General features: G+C 46.2%; 5 protein-coding genes across 5 annotated transcripts; 2 read left to right on the forward strand and 3 right to left on the reverse strand.

Moving 5' to 3' along the window:
• The first annotated feature begins 1,971 nt into the window (after window positions 1-1,971).
• BJX68DRAFT_238125 (FAD-binding oxidoreductase) lies at window positions 1,972-3,818 on the forward strand. The gene is made up of 3 exons (XM_071040292.1): window positions 1,972-2,105; window positions 2,162-3,135; window positions 3,254-3,818. Exons 1-3 carry the CDS (start codon window positions 2,082-2,084, stop codon window positions 3,732-3,734), a joined length of 1,479 nt encoding a protein of 492 aa, XP_070898561.1. The 5' UTR covers window positions 1,972-2,081; the 3' UTR covers window positions 3,735-3,818.
• Window positions 3,819-3,976: 158 nt separating this feature from the next.
• BJX68DRAFT_276184 (general substrate transporter) lies at window positions 3,977-5,663 on the reverse strand (the record flags this gene model as incomplete). Its single annotated transcript, XM_071048035.1, has 1 exon — window positions 3,977-5,663. The coding sequence occupies exon 1, from the start codon at window positions 5,612-5,614 to the stop codon at window positions 3,977-3,979; it is 1,638 nt and encodes a 545-aa protein (XP_070898562.1). The 5' UTR covers window positions 5,615-5,663.
• A 245-nt stretch (window positions 5,664-5,908) lies between these two features.
• On the reverse strand, window positions 5,909-7,551 carry BJX68DRAFT_267372 (uncharacterized protein; the record flags this gene model as incomplete). The annotated part of the gene is made up of 4 exons (XM_071045810.1): window positions 5,909-7,020; window positions 7,081-7,225; window positions 7,275-7,381; window positions 7,449-7,551. The coding sequence occupies 4 exons, from the start codon at window positions 7,549-7,551 to the stop codon at window positions 5,909-5,911; spliced, it is 1,467 nt and encodes a 488-aa protein (XP_070898563.1).
• A 2,298-nt stretch (window positions 7,552-9,849) lies between these two features.
• Window positions 9,850-10,117, reverse strand: BJX68DRAFT_238127 (uncharacterized protein; the record flags this gene model as incomplete). Its single annotated transcript, XM_071040293.1, has 1 exon — window positions 9,850-10,117. A coding segment is annotated over one exon (159 nt), but the record flags the coding sequence as incomplete, so codon positions are not given.
• A 5,418-nt stretch (window positions 10,118-15,535) lies between these two features.
• On the forward strand, window positions 15,536-16,148 carry BJX68DRAFT_255632 (uncharacterized protein; the record flags this gene model as incomplete). The annotated part of the gene is made up of 4 exons (XM_071043079.1): window positions 15,536-15,695; window positions 15,727-15,802; window positions 15,870-15,978; window positions 16,026-16,148. The coding sequence occupies 4 exons, from the start codon at window positions 15,536-15,538 to the stop codon at window positions 16,146-16,148; spliced, it is 468 nt and encodes a 155-aa protein (XP_070898565.1).
• Between the last annotated feature and the right edge of the window lie 1,925 nt (window positions 16,149-18,073).

Consider the following 18,073-nt stretch of genomic DNA (forward strand, 5'->3'; position numbering starts at 1 on the left):
TGGAATTCCCATGTCTCCAATATTAATCCCGCAGTATCTGGTATTCAGTAGCTAAACAAAGCAGCGGTTCGCCGACAATTGCACTGGCCGGAATTCGGAGACCACAAGTCTTAAGCCGCAAAAGCAACACAAAAAGAGAACGGATCGAGCGAGCCAAATTCCTCCACCTTTATTCGGTAAAGCACCCCCGGCCAGACCTCGAGTCCGTGAAGACGGAAACCCGTTGAGCCGAGACGCGATGACATCTCGGGCTAGTCTCACACGGGTCACAACCAGAAGATCGAAATATCCCTTGAATGGATGAAGCTGTCAGCTCGCCACATCTGCACTGCTTAATTCTGATCGTCAGTTCGCTATGACTTCTACTTTGATCATAGCATACCGGCTTCGCTGTTTCGATTGAACTTTCATCCTTGCTTGGAGGCAGCTTTCAGGGTGAAAGCATCCCAAGGTCGTGAAGACGTTCCGTTCAGGTCCAGACAATCGCCTGACGATCGCGATACTAAACCTCCTCCTGAACCAAAGAAGAACCGACCCCACGCGACAGAAGGCTGGTCTCAAAACGTCGCACCCCTCTCATCCGGACTGGGTAAACGTCCCACACGGGAATGATCAATTTAGGTTTCGGCGCATGGCTTCCATGAGCTTGGTGAGGTATCGAAGATTTCCAACGGCTATCTAGTAAATGGCCATGAGTCCCCTCAACTGTCCCCTCCGAGTTCCTATGGCTACAATCCTCGCACATTGAGATCTGGCAAGCATCATCATCAAATTTATAGTCTTGTTTCTCTCACCGATACCCTGACTAGTCCTTGCTGACTCAATGACTCAAAACGGTAGACGAGATTCCACCTGACGATATAGCTGATCGACAAGACCATTGTACAGACCCGCCACGTGCGATATGCGTGGGCCTGAGGATCTGCTGAGCTGGGGAGCTGCAGTACTATTTTGCATACTCACCGCAAAATATTTGCGACATCAGCCTCTCAGTCGATTAGCAGACGAACGCTGGAAGCGGCTCCCACACTCGAGTTGCCATGAGAGCCGCCACAGTATACAGAATGCATCGATTTCTGACGAGTGCCCTGCATTCTGCAGGGATGTTACACGTGTATGCGAGAGCGCCCCATTCCCCAGTGTCCAGAATCTGGAGGTTACTCCGGAGTACAGCCGAACATGATCTGCTTGGGACGCTCCACTAATACACAGATCAACTTACACAGCAGCCTGGAGTGAGTCCGAGAGCCTGGGATCGTTAATTATCGACCTGAGACTCAGAAAATAATTACGAATCTTGATCGTCGCCCCTCAACTACGGTCGAGTGCACGCAGTAGGGCAAACGGCCTTAGTCACCCATGCGAGAGCTGCAAAAGTCAATTGATATTCAGTAGTTCGGCGAGATCAGCTCATCGGCGTGGTTATTACCATGCGCAGCTACCCCTTGCCCATGTAAGCCGCGAAACAGTTCTTTATTTTGACTAACTTATCCGCTTGAGCAGCAAGTAGTAGGCAACTAGAAATCAAATGTCAAGCTCACAATCAGTACCTCATTACTATCGCTTGCGACCCTTGAATACTCTGTAGACACAGATATATAATGCTACAGGCTAGGTTAGATTACTTCTTGTTATTCATCCAGGGCCTATTTCAGTTTCCCTTCGAACAACAATATATATCCAATGAGGCACTGGACAACCTCTGGTTTGTTTCGAACACCACAGCAGGTTTAGTATGCAGCGGCAGAAGCGAACCTGGTTTTAACCATAATCGGACACATCACGCGCTTCTTAATCACCTCTCATATATGATGTCAGATTTTCAGAGCCTATGGAGATACCGGAGACAAGCATTTTGGGCCCCAGTCGGCACTTTAGACTTTTATGCTTTAGTCCAATGATAATTGAGGACTGAGAATGGCTTTAACCGATCTGCATTCTGCAGCTGACAACATTTTTGTACTATGGGCACCTATACATATATTAGTAGCTCCGCTTTTCATACTGACTCGATCTGAGATCTCTCTGCTCTTCTATGATCCCCAGCCTCGAATACGAACACCCGTTCGTTACAGAGCGCAATGTATCCGAATATCAGTTCTTGCGTAAGTCGCCATCAATCCCATTCATCTACCTCGACCTCCACTAAGCAAAAAAACAGTGCCTACGCCTGCTCGCCCTCCTCGGCCCCAAAGTCTCCTTCCCACAGACACCCGCCTACAACACCTCGCTCGCCAGCTACTTCACGCAACAAAACGCATATCTCCACCCCTCCTGCATCGTCACCCCCTCAAACACCGCTGACGTTTCTACTATACTCGAAGTCCTAACGTCACCTCGCCAAGACCAAAACCCAGCCCACACCCACGCGAGCGCAAATAAAAACACAAACATAACCTGCCCCTTCGCCATCCGCTCCGGCGGACACGCCTACAACACAGCCTTCAACAACATCAACTCCGGACTCACAATCGATCTGTCGAATCTAAACTTTATAACCCTCTCGGCAGACCAGAAAACCGTCTCCGTCGGCCCAGGCGCAACATGGGGAGACGTCTACGACATCCTCGACCCGGCACACATCTCCGTCCCAGGCGGCCGCGCAGGACAGGTCGGGGTTGGCGGACTCACACTCGGCGGCGGGATCTCGTATTTCTCGCCACGGTACGGGTGGACGTGTGATAGTGTTAGTGAGTTTGAGATCGTCCTTGCGGATGGCGAGGTCGTTACCGCTAGCCATGGCCACCACTCCGATCTATGGATTTCGCTTTGCGGAGGCGGGCCAGCGAATTTCGGCATCGTCACCCGGATCAATCTTACCACGTTCCCACAGGGGATGATCTGGGGCGGATTCGTGTACTATACCCTTGACACGATCCCAGAACAGCTAAGTGCGTTTGAGGGATTCAATACCGCCGAAAGCTACGATGAGCATGCGTCGCTGATTATGAGTTTTGGGTTCTCCGGTGGTGTTGGTGGTGCGGTTGTGAATAGTGTCGTCTACACCAAGGACGAAAAGTATCCGGCTGTGTACGAGCCGTTCTTTGCACTACCGAGTTTGTCGAGTACGGTGCGCGTTGCGTCGCTCGGTGAGATTGCGAGGGAGCAGGGGAGTTTCTCGCCGGATGGGAGGCGGTATGCTTTCCTTCTTTTCCAAACTTATTCCTCCTTACTTTTTCTGTCTATTCTATCATACAATCTATATCAAGAGCGCTGGGTATGTAGAAGGCGATGGATGCTAACAAAGAACCAGGCAACTGAGCGCAGTGATCACACACACCTCCACAAAACCCATGCTCAACGCAACCTACAACAACTGGAACGCCAGCCTCGCATCCATCGAGCACATCCCCGGAATCGTCTGGTCGCTCTCCCTCGAACCACTCCCACCATCCATCTACGCCCGCCACGCAAACACCAACTCAATGGGTCTACCGGACACACCCGACGGCGAGTCGCTAGTCGTATCCCAGCTTAGCGTCTCGTGGGATAATGAGGAGGACGACGAGACTGTTGAGCGAGTGGCGCGTGCGTTGGTCGAGGGGATTGAGCGTGATGCAAAGGCGTTAGACGCGTACGAGCCGTTTCTGTACTTGAACTATGCGGCCGAGTGGCAGGATCCGATTGCGAGCTATGGGGAGGAGAGTGTGGAGAGGTTGAGAAGCGTTAGGAGGGAGGTGGACCCGCGGGGGGTGTTTAGAGATGGTGTGAAGGGGTTTAAGATTCCTGGTTGATACCTAGTAGAGGGGTATTGGGGGGTGGTATAGTACATCAGTGTATAAAAGACTTATATATAGAGAGTGAGAATTGGAGTAGGCAGTATGAGTGAATACACTAGGTATTACAACCAGTGGTAACTTGAGAAACAATCAAGTGCATGTACATCACCATCTGCATTATAATAGACAACCAGAATTCTCTCCCTTGGGCCTCTTCAAAAAGTCCCTTTTAAATAACCCTCTCACTATTCAAGTCCTCATTCACGCTTCTCAGGCGTCATGTTAGCCCCCTCACCCTCACCCTCATAAGCATCAACCACATACCCCTTAAACTTGCGTGTCGGCACCTTCCCCGCAAACAAGATATCCAGCTCTTCAAAAGTCCTCCCTCTCGTCTCGGGAAGGCGAAAAAACGACCAAGCAAAAAGCACAAGCGAGCACCCGCCCCAGAAGAACCCCGTCTTGCCGCGCCAGTTGCCCGCCGTCGGGTTGAGCATCTCCGCATTGACGCTGTTGGACACGATCTGCGCGACATAGTAAGCGATCCGGCTAAGGCACACGCTCTTGTTGCGTAGGCGTGTTGAGGAGACTTCGGAGATGATCGCGTAGCAGATTGGTCCGACAGTTGTGTAGTAGATTCCTAGCCACCCGAGCATTAGGCCTGCTTGTGCGTAGTTGCCCCCAGTGGAGTCTGGGCCAGCGCCGACGTTGGTGAAGCCGACTGCGAGCAAGATGGCGGAGAGGAGGCCGAGGCCCCAGAGGTAGAGGGTGCGTCGGCCGAAGGAGGCGAGGAAGAACCAGGAGACAATAGTTCCGACGGAGGCAATCCCAAGACCGCCAACGGACATTTTGAACGAAATGGACTCGGGGAGGCCGGCTTGGACGAAGAAAAAGGTCGGTGTGCCACCCATTGCGGAGCCACAGAATGGTTGCGCGGCAAAGGCCATGCATGCGATCTCGGTGCGGCGGAGATCGACGCCACGGAAGCAGTCGATGTACGAGGTTCCCTCGTCAATGGACTTTTCGATCTCATTGGTGTGGATCATCATCGCGATGGTTTCTTTGGAGTGCATGTGCTGGATGCCGGAGCTCAACCGGATAACAGAAGCCTCGGCCTCGTCGTATTTGCCGATGCGGATGAAATGCCATGGCGACTCGGGGGCAAACCAAAGGATAGGGAACAGGAATACAGGCCACGCCCATTGTATGGCAAATGGGATCCGGTACGACCACTGGGTGGTATTGTCCGAGAAGCCCGACTGGACGCCAGCGGAGATGAGCTGGCCAAATGCCCAGCAGAGATTGACATATACCGAGAGATATCCTCTCAAAGCCAATGGGCACACTTCGGAAGCATACGCGGGGGCCATGGTAGCAAACACGCCCCAGGGGATACCGCAAAGAAGCTGGCCCACCAGAAGAACGGGCAGGCTGGGCGAGAAGAATGAAATGAAGATAAACGCGCAGATGGCAACGAGTGAGATAAGTAGAACCCTGCGGTAGCCGAACTTGTGCACAAAGTATCCATTTGCAAAGGCGCCAATGATAGTCCCAATGCTGACAGCGTTGCTGAGGCCATTCTGCCAGGCTGATGTTATCTGGTAGCTGTCGGTGCCTGCATCATACTCGCCGTAACGGCTTCGAAAGGATGGCTGCGCGATGAACGACGAGATGAGGACAATATCATAGCCCTCCATGATGATTGATGTCGACAGCAAGACCGACCACATTGCAGCCTTGGGGTACCGACGAATAGCCTCCCAGAGCCCTAGATGGTGTTCTTGCTGCGCAGCCATCCGAGCGCCGGCCGTGTCTTTGGCATTGTCATCCTGAGCAACATTTTCGTGCTCTGCGGAGGTCGACTGTATCGCTTCACCGTCAATCTTGGATGTCATAGTGGGCGCTATGGTATGATAATTGACCACCAACGCTGAGATGCGTGATCGAAGAAAAGAAGGTTGAATGCCCAAACCACAGTATACACCACGGTATGCGGACGAGCGCACCAAGGGATTTAATGGAGAGAATGATCAGCATTATATGTACTCCGCACGCTGTATGACCTTTTATTCGCCATTGTGACCCGCTTCTCCAGGATTGAAAGGAGCGGGGAATCTCCAGTGGGGGTCAGACCGTCAGAGGCTTGTTCCGGTGGCGTGGAGCACTGGAAACCCCGCGGACGTATGATGCTATTCGGGATGATTTCCTGAGTTTCCCTCCGGAGTTGCTCCTGCGACCACACTGGCCAAACCTCTGAGGGAGTTCACAAATGACCGCTCCGCACCCCAACCTGGAAAAGCCGCTTCGGAGTCCCCACCTGTGCTCGAAGGCGTGCGTCTGCTAGGAGAAGATACTCCTACAAACTGACGTTGTGTTCTAGTCATCAGCCGGATACCTTGCTTGAGAATCCTGCTTGGAGCAGATGAGCCTAAAATGTCGCCGACTCTAGACATGCGGGCAGACATCTTGTGGCCGAGACACACATACGCCTGGACGATCTCATCATCACAGGGCCGGTCAAGCTGTATGACTGTCGGCTCAGTCTCGCCCTGAGACTCATCACTGTCCAGAGTTTCTGAGGCATCAAGGGGGCGTTGCTGGCCTTGCCGCATTATTGTATTCTCAGAACGGAGACCATCTAGGGCTACGTTGTCTCCTCCAGGTTTCCCACTTACACGCTGGACGGAGGTACTATAAGCCCAGATCACCAGAGTCGCGGTATACACAGCAAACGGCTCCAAAAAACTATTGCTGCTGTATCTTCGAACATGCCAAAGGAGGGCTCCGGCATGGATTACGCTCAGTCTCGCCTTGTACTGGTCCCGAATTGCCCACTGAAACACATGATATCGGGCAGTCGAAGAGCCTGTGGACTCGGCCTCCCGAGACATGCTCGCCGCATGTGCGGCCGCCAGCTGCTGGATGTGGCGGATTGGAGCTAGCAGGGCCAGCCGCGCAGTATGGAGGTGGAAGATAGTCGGATGCTCCCAACCCCCAGCACGAGCTGCTATACTGTTCGCTTTCCAGTGCAGTATATCAAAACAGTCACAGGCGCTATTGCGCCACTTGGATAGCGCTGGAATGGCTGGTGGCCATGACGTCTCTGCTTGGGTGCGACACTGCAGACGTGGCTGTTTCTTCGAGTTTGGGGACCAGAAGGTCAATTCAGTCTGATGCTGGACAGCGGCTTCCCGAGTTCGTTGCAAGATTGCGAAGATCAGCACGTCAGTGCTGAGGTCTCCCAAGTTGGGCGGTAAGCTCTTCTCCATATACAGCATCTCGAGTGCGTCGAATAAAGTTACTAAGAAGTAACAGACATTGTTAGCACTTCGAATTATTCAGCCGACTGCAGCTTACTGACCTGAATTGTTCAATTGATCGGAGGAAGTAAGAGACGCAGTAGGTTGGTCCCAGATATCCTCTTTACAAGGTAGGAGTGCACCGGCAACCCCATTTTGCATCAGAGGTGAGCAATTGAACTCGTATTGGACAATTGAATCCAGTAACTAGCAGTCATTAATAGCCGATAGAGCAGATCCGCATCAATCTACCTACCCAGATCATCCAGCCCGCCCGACGCCGTGATTCCTGATTCACCCAGCATTCGATGAGTCCAGCTCGACTCGACTCTTCGCCTGCTTCTGATGCCAGTGGCTCGGTGGCTGAGAGAAGTCTCAGATTATTACTCGCCTCAATGAGGCTGTATCTCCGGACAATGGCCCGTCTTACAGAGCCTTGCTTCCCCGAGTGAAGTAAGTATAGGCAGTTTAAGACCCCTGCCTGCAGAGTCACCAAGTCCCAGGGTATATGAGACTTTGAAGCAGGTGACCATGGCTGATCTTCGCCGTGAGACAAGCCCGCACCAATGCGATTGGTCAATATGACGTCGACTATATGTATATATATGATATGTTCTTCGCCGGCGGCGGTTCGACTTCCTGTTTCAGATGCCGCCGCTTTTATGAGGGGCTTATGTAATGGAACAGTCCTTGCTCAGTGATTACTCCGGGCACGCACTGAGTAGTCCTGGAACACGTACTGAGTGGTCTGAGGGGGCTCCCAGATCACGCTGAGGGTGATTTTGACCATTCCAGGAGTGCTTCCCGAGCACAGCACTGAGTAAGCAACCACAACAAAAATCTCAACAAAGGAAATCACGTGATATAATTATTCTGCCGTACAAGCCGTCTAAACTACACCCAGCGTATAGTTCAATGTCTGAGAAAGCTGAAAACCACCTGTTCAGTGACGGCTCGAAAATAGTTGGGAAAGGAAATTTGCAATCTAACTATTCAAAATTGTAAAAATGGTAGTTGAACCTAGGCCTCTGATACCATTAGGCTCCTCATTATGAAATGTATATAGTATAAGTATAGCTGTGTTATCCATCTATAGATAAAGTCCCTCCCTTCCCTGGCACACTTATTTCGTTTTTCTTAATAAATTCTTCTAATAATATTTTCAATGGCATCTTTATCTAAAGATGATAAGAAGCGTGCCGAGCGTTGAGCGCTACGTGAGAATCGCTATCATAATCCTGAAGAACACAAAGAGAAAGACTTAGTGCGATTAAAAGGAAAGGCATCTAAGGATACTAAGAAGGAATATCAGAAGATAGTTAAGCTATTCATCGAGTATGTGAGCTCATGAACCATCATTGGTAGCATACATGTGCTAACCTAGAAGCTAGGTATATAAAAGAAGAAAAGGACATGCCTGAAGACTTTCAGGTCGTGCAGGGATATTCTGCTCCAAGCCTCGAAGAGCTAAAACCTTTTATTAGGTTCTATGTTAATTCTTTAAAGGGCAGGCTTGACGACAAGCCCACTGTGAGATCTACTTTACTATTCGCTTAGAGGTTTGTTCCTGGGTTCTACGATGTTACAGGAAATGAAATTCCTAGTAATGATAGCCGGGATTTGTATAGTGTAAGAGTATATACCCACCATAATCTAACTAGATCTGACTGTCCTAGTGGGTCAAAAGAGAGCGAGTTGATGGTATCATTAATGATAGAGCAAAAGAGAAGTATAACTTTATGGTCGCCGATTTCAAGCGCACTATGGTTGCGTTCTGGGTCTAAGATGACCCATTTTTCATGACTAGGAGATACCGTGTGTAATTTCCATTTCTCACGCATGAATACTTATATATAGGAGCCCGGATAGGCGCTTATACCCTATTAGTAAAAGACAAATTTATAAAAGGTCTCCACTATAAAGTTAGTTATTTGGCTACTCTATAAATCCTATTTACGTGTAGAAGTTGACAGACTACAGCATATTACACTTGTACTATTTCGAGCCACAAACGCTCCTTGGAGAATAGGCTAGAGAGTTAACTAGATCTAGGTCAAAAATAATTAAAATGTAGAGTATAATTTATAAGTGCCTCCATTCCTACTACTAATAAGAGTATGATCACAGCTTATTTGGAAAAAATCAGGTTTAGTATACCTATTTAGGATCAGGACACACTGACTTTTACTGGTATACTTCACCTACTTGCTCTAGCCCTTGCTAATAATGCTATCTTTAGGTATTCTTCCGTAGATGAGATCTAGTAGTAGAGTATTCCCCTAGGTGAAAACGAGCTTTGCCTTAAATGGAATAAAGAGGTAGAGAATTAGTGTATTATTAGGGGTATTATAGCTACTAAGGATAGCGAAGCCGCAATAATAAAGGCTCAATTTCACAACGATTTTCGCCGCGTCATGAATAATGCGGATTACTCCAAGACTGCAATAATCCATGCTATACATCGGGCTCTAGGAGCGGTTATAAATGATAAGACTTATTTAATAAATAGCTATATGCCAGGCTAATCTTTTAAGTAGAAAAGTATACTTCAGCCTAGGTAGCCCAGGTCTTGACGCATAAATCAGAAGAAATCTATGGGTAAGACTATGTGGCTCATACCACCTGTGTGGATATAGTCAACTCGCTACTAGGAAACAAGCCTGATATGACCTTAGTAGATTATTTTCAAGGATTTAGTTAGTTCTATGAGCGTGGTCTTCCTTGTGAGCTGCCAGCAGAACGTTTGACTAAGCTTAAATATGATCTAGTTCTCATAGAGATTGATTATGAAATTAAGGTTGCAAAAGCCTTTGGAACTACGGAAGAGATATAGAACCTTAAAAGAAAAAGGAAAAACAAATAAAGGAAGATTTATACTGCTAAACTTAGAAATTTCTAGACTGAGTAGGTCCAGGAAAGGTAAGAGTAGAAAATTTTAACTTAAGGAAAGTTGTCCCTAGATGTGACAGAAAGAATAACTAAGAAATAGGCACTGTATAATATCATACCTGAACTTGGATGGCTGGTTAAGAGAATGTCATTAGATAAACCGCTTACCTTTAATAAAAAGCTAGAAGTGACAAAAGACATGTATACCCACTGTATGTGAGATTTTAATGTTATCTACCTTCCAGGAGGGGAACCAGTAGATGGCCGCTGCCCTGTTAGTACTTGCGGCAAATCCATGAGCCAGTAAGTACTCGTATGTAATATGCTTGATGAAAACACTAACTTTTTAGGTATAATAAACCGAATAGGAGTAATCATATTCATGGATGTCTTCGTACATAGAAGGCTCTTAAGCTAGGTCTACCTCCATCGCAGCTAGTTTATTGCTGGGAAGGGTGTTTCACGTACTACGATAGGGATAGCCCTGAGTACGAAGCATATTGCGCTACTCATCTCAAGTCCATGACCGCTCAATATTATGAAGTCGTGATGTATCAGCACACGGTTATTCGCCCTGGTTATTGTATTTACTGTATGTGGGATGAGAGCAAGCCTGCCGCGAGTAGGATGGTGGCATGGAAGCGCTTAGATGACCTTAAACATCATATAGAGGATCATTTTGCAAAAGAATGGCCGGCCAATTGTCCTGATCCACGCTGTAACTACGAAGGAAGTGATGCAAAGTAACACAGGCGCCACCTTCACGACCTACATGGGTACAATAAGGAGATATCTTTAACTCCTAGTGTTACTCGCAAATATTGCAAGCGCAAGGCTTCTTCTTCGCATGACCAATCCTATGAACACCACGATGTACATCCAAAGCGTCCACGCAATGCCTGGTTATTGGCAAGTTCTAAGGGGCTACTTTTCAAGAATCTAACTCCTTCAACATACGATGATGCCTCTGGTATTTCAAGGGTGGCTAAGAAGATTAGAGCGGCTAAGAGTGAATCAACTCCTCAGCCTACTAGATAATAACGTCGTGGCACCCATTTCCCTCCTCTAAAAGACACCGGCTATCATATACCGCAGCCCACCAACTCGCTAGATCTTACGTACGCTATAAATGTTTCGTCTGAGATATCCATGATAAATGCTCACCTGGATACGCCACTAATTGATCCCCAAATTCTTTAACAGGACCTCTTATCATATGAGTCACATAATAGGAGGCTGGGTCTCATGAAGATAAAGACCCAGAATGATAAAGTAATAGCTAGTATAGAGAATAAAATAATCAAATCCAGGGATCATATCACTTTGCGATCTCCCTTATTGCCTGTGAAGGCTATAGAGGATAAGATGGGGGTTGCACTAACTACTAGTAAAGAAATCTCTTTACTTAAGTCACGGGTGCCTAGTTATAGTAAAAATTATGTTTTAGTGCCTCCTGGCCCTATAACGAGGGCCAGAAAGCGGGCAGCTGAACTAGCATCGGAGGATACAGGGTATGGTAAACTTTTAAGGCTGAAATGTTGCCTTAAAGCTGAAGACAAGTGACTAAGAATAGTAAGATCAGGCCATCCCAGAGTAATAAGAACTCAAGGAACCACATCTAGCAATTCTCACTTACCAGTTTAGAGACACTCACACTCGCCACTACTTACACGGTCAAGGTTAAGGAAGCAGTGATAGGATTTTAGCAAAGCTTCTTATTAAGTGCACTGGTAAAATTATATGAATCAAAGTTCTACTATATAAGACATGTTATCAACGGCTGCACTCTAGAATAATTAGTTTTATATATTATAACTATTATCTACTTTAATAAACATATGATTCTAGTCTTACTTTATCCTTTCCCCCTAGTGGAGGCACGGTACGCTAGTAAGTGGGAATTTCATTATCAGAAATATTAATACTAATATAGCCAGTATTCAAGTCACTAATAATAACTCAGATTGCCTTCCATTCAATCAGACTACACGACTGAAATAGCTTCATTTTTTCTAGATTGACACCAGGTGAAAGGCTGATATTTCCCCCTTAAACATAGTATGGGATATGTTATAAGTTAAGTAGGAGCTTCTTGTAGCTAATAAAGTCCTCAACGTAAATACAGGGACTTAAGGGAAAGGCCGGAGACCGTGTATAGGCGGAACCCACCACTCCCAATTCTTAGCATCATTAGGCCTTCACATTAACTTTTAGTGGCTAGTCGAATACAACTTGCTTAAATTCTATTAGTTAATAGCACTGCCCTGTACTTTAAAATGAAGTAAGGATTGCTCATTGGCCGCTGGGAAGATATTATCATACCTACAGGGATTTAGAGCGCAGCCTAGGTATTATCTACTGTAGGTGGCGTTTCAGTCTCCTAGGATATTAGAACGCCAGCCGCCATGCTATTATAAAAGGACTCTTTTAACCATTTTATTCTTTTTCCCTTCCTCTGCATAACTAGCTATTGATTAGCACCAACATACTTCTAATTAAATTCTGTTTGCCTTCAATATGACACCCAGCATAGCAAGAGCTGAGACTGAGCTAGTCATATTACTTGGTGTGTTCGTCCAGATGCTCCCCACCAAGGCGACCATTAATCCTAATGATATAAACGTAACTTGACATTCTAGAATGTGGATAAGGAGCCATACTAATCATCTTAGTTCCACAGGATAATCCATGTACTGTGTGATAAAGCCCCTAAAGCCACCTAAGCTATCACTCAAGTAATCTAGGATAATAAAGATTTCAATCCTTCCTAAGAACCAGCTATAGAAGAGGCCAGCTCTATCCCTAAATAGGGGCGAAAGTAGAAGCCAGATAGCAGTCCAACCCCCACCCACCCAGCTAAACACAGAGCAGGTGGTTCTCTAGCGGACTAGAGCTACTTAAGTAAAGACACCAGCTATAAAGAGCCTATCATCCTATTAGTGTTCGGCGAATCTCCTAAAGAGGAGCCATTATTACTTAGTAATAAGACACTCTCTAAGAGTAATAGTAGGGAGGAAAGCAGGAGTATAATAAGTAAGGCAGTCAATTCTAAGTTGATTATATCAGATCAATCTAAGACAAAAACTTTACTTCAAAATAATCACGCATCTACAGCTATGGTTACAAGTAATTATAACACTCTAATAAAGTAGATTAATAAACCTTACTCACTACAGACTAAAGAAATCCATAGAGACAAGATACCAGAATCCATTATCTCCCTCCCATCCACCCGTCATGCCACACCGGAGTCAATTAATGTCGACACGCAGTGTACCAAAGACTTGATCATCCAGGCGGTATAGACTATCCATGGGCTTAGTACACACTGTAATGGTACTCTGATTAGTCTGCATCAAAGAATCCTCCAGTCATTATAAGGAGATGAATCAGAAGTAAGAGCTGCATTATCCAATGATCAATAGTCTAATGGTTCAACATGGAAACAGGTACTTAAGATAGGAGCATCCTAGCAGGATAAAGTGACTATTCTGAATATGCTAGAGTATATGGGAGCCTGGCAATGGTATAATAGCCAGGTAGAATACGCAAAAGAGATAACTAAGATAAAGAAAAAGAAGCAAGTCAGTCATTAAGGAGCCGCTATTACCATAATGAACCAAATCCAAGAGGGTCTAGTGCACTGCGAAGATAATAAGAGCTTAATAAGAGGCGTAGGGAGAATAATAGTAGAGGAAGACGAATATAGCCTCTCATTAATAAGCAGGCGCGAGAGCATCACCGTAAGACAAAGGGAATTATAAAGACGGCGAATTTATATACAGCTGAGTAGAGGCTAGAAGTTGTGTATATAAATAGTCAGAAAACTTAGCCTTGGGATATTATTTAACTAGAAGATTTAGTAAGCGGTCATACTATTCTTATACTCCATCTACTAATATATGGTAGGAGATATACCAAGTCGAGCATAGCGAAAATTAATAATATAGTCAAGCGGATCCTAGAAGACAAGGAACACAAGAAGCTCCTTGATATCCTAGGGCCGCAATTGAAACTTCTAATAGAGAAAGGCACGCTAGAATAGACCTCGCAACCTTCTTTGAGAACCTTGTGGACTCGAGACTTGTGACAGATAACGAGCTCCGTGAGTTACAAGTGGAGTTTCCCTTGGAGAGCGTAAGTAGATTGATGCACTCTAGGTTAGGCCACAGACTAATAAGTCAACATAGCGTTCACTTCCAGATGCGACGTTGGACACTGTGATTAACCACCTGGTGGAACTCGTCAGTATAAAGGTATTAAACAAGGCTACTCCAGAGAGTGGTGATACAGTTGCGATTAATAGTAGTGTGGAATTATCTTACGAGATTTTCAACCGACTTTGTCCTAGCAAATGGTTAGACAGCTGGACTATCATGGCTCTTATATAGATATCTGATCGGCCTGCTTTCATTAAATATGATTCCAGCATTCCATTGGACGAGACTAGCAGCAACGGCCAGATACGGCCAATCAAGCGGCTATTAGACGGCTGGGCTAAGAAGATTACTCAGCACTATTAAGAGGCTAAAGATGAATTTGGAGAGGCATGTCCCTTAGTTTATTTTTACCCTATCAATCACGAAAATAAACACTTTACGCTACTCGAGATCAACGAACGAAAAAGGATGATATGCTATTATGATTTAATGGTAGACCCTAATACCATCCTAGGCGTCAAGAAAAGCCGCATAGAACCCCTTGTGATGGAGAGATTTAGGAGCTTGAAGTTTTCCTATAGGGAAGTGGTAAGTACTTTCCTCTATTTAATTTAGCGTAATGAGTAACATAAGTAAAGCTTACTCCATGATAAGTAAAGAACGATGACTAGAGCTGCGGTATCAGGGTTATCTAGAATTTCCGACAGCTAGTAAATGACCTACTGATTAGAGAACAAGATCTGAAGCTTATGGTCTTGGAAATGGTTGAAGGGCTACAGGCGAGTGTTGAAGATAACACTATAATTAGATATGAAAGACGCCATCGCGTCAAGTAGAATTCTCATACTCCAATTTCCCCCTGATATACAGTGCAAGAATGTCTCATAGTATTTTTCTGAGAAGATATGGAGATAATAGCCCCAGCTATTTCTGATTGCCTTGCAACCACTCGCAGCCAATCTATAGTAGCCCTTCCAAAGCTCTCAATACAGCAAAAACTGATATTCTTATTTCCTGTACTATCATGGATTTCAGAGGGCTGGGTGAAACAGCGATCAGCCGTGCCAACAGTTCAACCCGCTCACACGGTGAGCCACCTCAACCTCTCAGGGTGAGTGCACATTATAAATAAAGCTAAGGTCTCCTAGATTTTGAACAGGACATGACCCCTATTCTTACAAGAGAAGTGTACAAACACCCATTATGTCAAAACCCGAGATAATCCGCCGCCGTGCTTCTGATAAGTCGAAGGCCGAAAGTCAACAACGGCGACGCCGAGGGCATATATATCGCACTGGCGTACCAGACCGGTGTCACTAGAGCGCTGAGCGGCAACTATGGCGAAGATTATCCGCCAATCGCACTCTAAAGCTCTGACTACGGATTCACGAGCTGAATGAGAAATTTGCAGAAGACATGAACCGCGATAGACACGCAAGAGCTTTTCGTACAGTACAAGATGAATTTGATGTGGAGTTCCTCCGCCCTTCAAGCAGTAGCGAGGAGGAAAACATCTATGATTGGATACGTGCGCTCTATCGCAATTTTAGAAGTCAAAATCCCTGATGACGACTTGAAGCAGAATCTAAGAGCCCCTCTCCCAGGGCTTGAAAGATCAGCTCTTCGACGTGCCAAGGACTCTTTAACGCAAATTCTTAGGGATGAGAAACAAGGGATACTACAGACTGTCAATAATTACTTTCCAGAAACTGCTTTTTCCATCTAAAAAGAGCCGGTCAGTGCAAGGCTTCGCGGCATGGGTCTTCAAGATAACGAACATTACTTTTGAACCAAGTGATGAGTCGCCTTCATATAAGCAACGAGGATCAAGCCGTCCATGACATCTACGACATTCTGAAAGCCTACTATAAGGCTGCCCTTAAGAGATTAACAGACAATGTCATCGTTCAAGTACTGTAAGAGAGCGCCATCTCCTAGCGCTGGAAGGGCCAGTCAAGATCCTACCTCCGGAGTGGATTGGCGAGTTTTCGGACATCGAACTGGTTAATGTCGGAAGTGAAAATCTCGCTACATCATCTAGTAGAAACGAGCTACAACCCATGAGTTCCATAGAGCTCTAGATCTCGCTCGGCAAGCCGGAATCTAAACTGACAATCTGCTAACGTCTTATTGCCAGTGATCTCGAGCATTGGCTCTGGATTCCGGTTTTCTAATAAGTCCTCCAGTGAAATTAACATCATCTTCCCGCTTTCTGGTTTGCTTAGCATTGTAACGTGCGGTGATTCAACATCATATCTGTTCTCTTGGCGCGCTTTTGTCTTTCTGAGAGATGGGTTCAACATCACGTCGCATGTCTTGTCCGGGTTAATCTAACATGAACCCTTGCTCTTTTGTACAAGATTTGCTATAGTTAGAGGAGAAATCTAGTTTGTTATAGTAGCTACCTTAAAAAAAAAGCAGCTATCGCTTCCCGAAGTTCTAACTAACTAAGTCTTTGGGTCTGGGCCGCTCGTTAGAGTAGAAGACGCGGATGACGTTTCGGCTTCGTTGTTAGGTTGGGCCGGCTTCTCAAGCTGAGCTCCCAACATGAAGCCCGCAATAAAGCTAAGGGTTATATTTAGCCATTTTCCGTCGTTTTCTTGACGCGCATGGGCCTGTGCTTAACGCTGTTAAAAAGGTTAGAATAGGAGGCAATAAATCTTTTCCTTATCAAACCTAGACAGGCCAAGTGAGAGAAGTATTAACGATGTCCACGCACCGAGCAATAGACACGTGAATGTTGAACAAAAACGGCGCTAAGCGGCGTTAACAAATTCAGTCCCATGCAGACCGGCTGTAAAAGAGGCCCACTCGTGATTGGCTTACCGTATCCACCTAATCCTGCAGGTCTCAGTAATCAGTCAGTGTTCAAAATGCCAGGGGCGGCCCTGGCAAACGGGTTACATAGCTTGACACGGCAGATTATAAAAAAGATGAACATCGCGAATTTTAGCCACCATCTGAGATTGAAAGGGTGTTCAACCCGTAATAAAAAATGCAGTCTATATATTTGAGGGCGCAAATTAAGAGACTGGGCCCTTTCTTAGTTAATGGGGCTAATATCTACAATACCCACTCACCTGCTGGACACTTTCTTCCTCATATCGTCCCCGTCCAAGCCGCCCAACAGTCAGTGTTTAATAACGCTGTAGAATAAACCTAACAGGCTGCAGAACTAGGATTAGCAAACATTTAGGAAATGACTATCATGAAGGTAATAGACATACCTCTTGCTGACTTGCTTGATTCATTACATGCGATCAATAGTTGTTGTTGATGCAATGGCAACCAAGTACAATACTTTCTGAAGAACAGGGCAGCATGAAGGTTGAACCCAGCCGGTCAAAAAAGAGGGGTGAGCACCGACTTCCAAAGAAACAAGTTAAGGCTGAATTAAAAAACGACTTTAGTAGATTCCAAACCTTTACTATGATTATGGCTGTATAATATCAGGCACGGAATGACCATGGAAAAGGTCGTATAGGATTAAAGTGGAAACTTCACACGGATGATTCCTTCCCACTATTAACCACCAACAAATCCGCTTATGTTACAATACCCGACCATACTAATCCATTCTTACTTGCGCCCAGTCCGGATGCCAGCTTTTCCATTTCATTTTTGACTCCTTTCAGAAGCCTCCGCAGCTTGGGAACATCAAGCGGGGGAACCACTAAGAGGCAAGAATGTCTAGAGTCGTCCCATCAAACCACGCACACTGAAGTAATAACTCAAGATACAGGAGAACGGCCTTTATGGAATAAGTGCGCGGCTTCTAGCACTTCAAGAGCCGACATAGAAGACCTTGATCCAACAGGTACTACTATCCCCTACCCTGTAACTGAACAGACCACAATAGACGGCAGATCACTAGGAAGAGGCCACCAGCTGATTGAACTCTGTCCTACTGGTACTCGAGAGATAAATGTATCTAATGAAGACGTCCCGGGCGCGTACCAGGCGGATAACGTTGCAGGTGAGGTTGATTCGGGGTGTGGGAGGAGTC

The sequence above is a fragment of the Aspergillus pseudodeflectus genome (genome assembly GCF_044049435.1).
Source record: "Aspergillus pseudodeflectus strain CBS 756.74 chromosome Unknown BJX68scaffold_24, whole genome shotgun sequence".
Taxonomy (NCBI): domain Eukaryota; kingdom Fungi; phylum Ascomycota; class Eurotiomycetes; order Eurotiales; family Aspergillaceae; genus Aspergillus; species Aspergillus pseudodeflectus.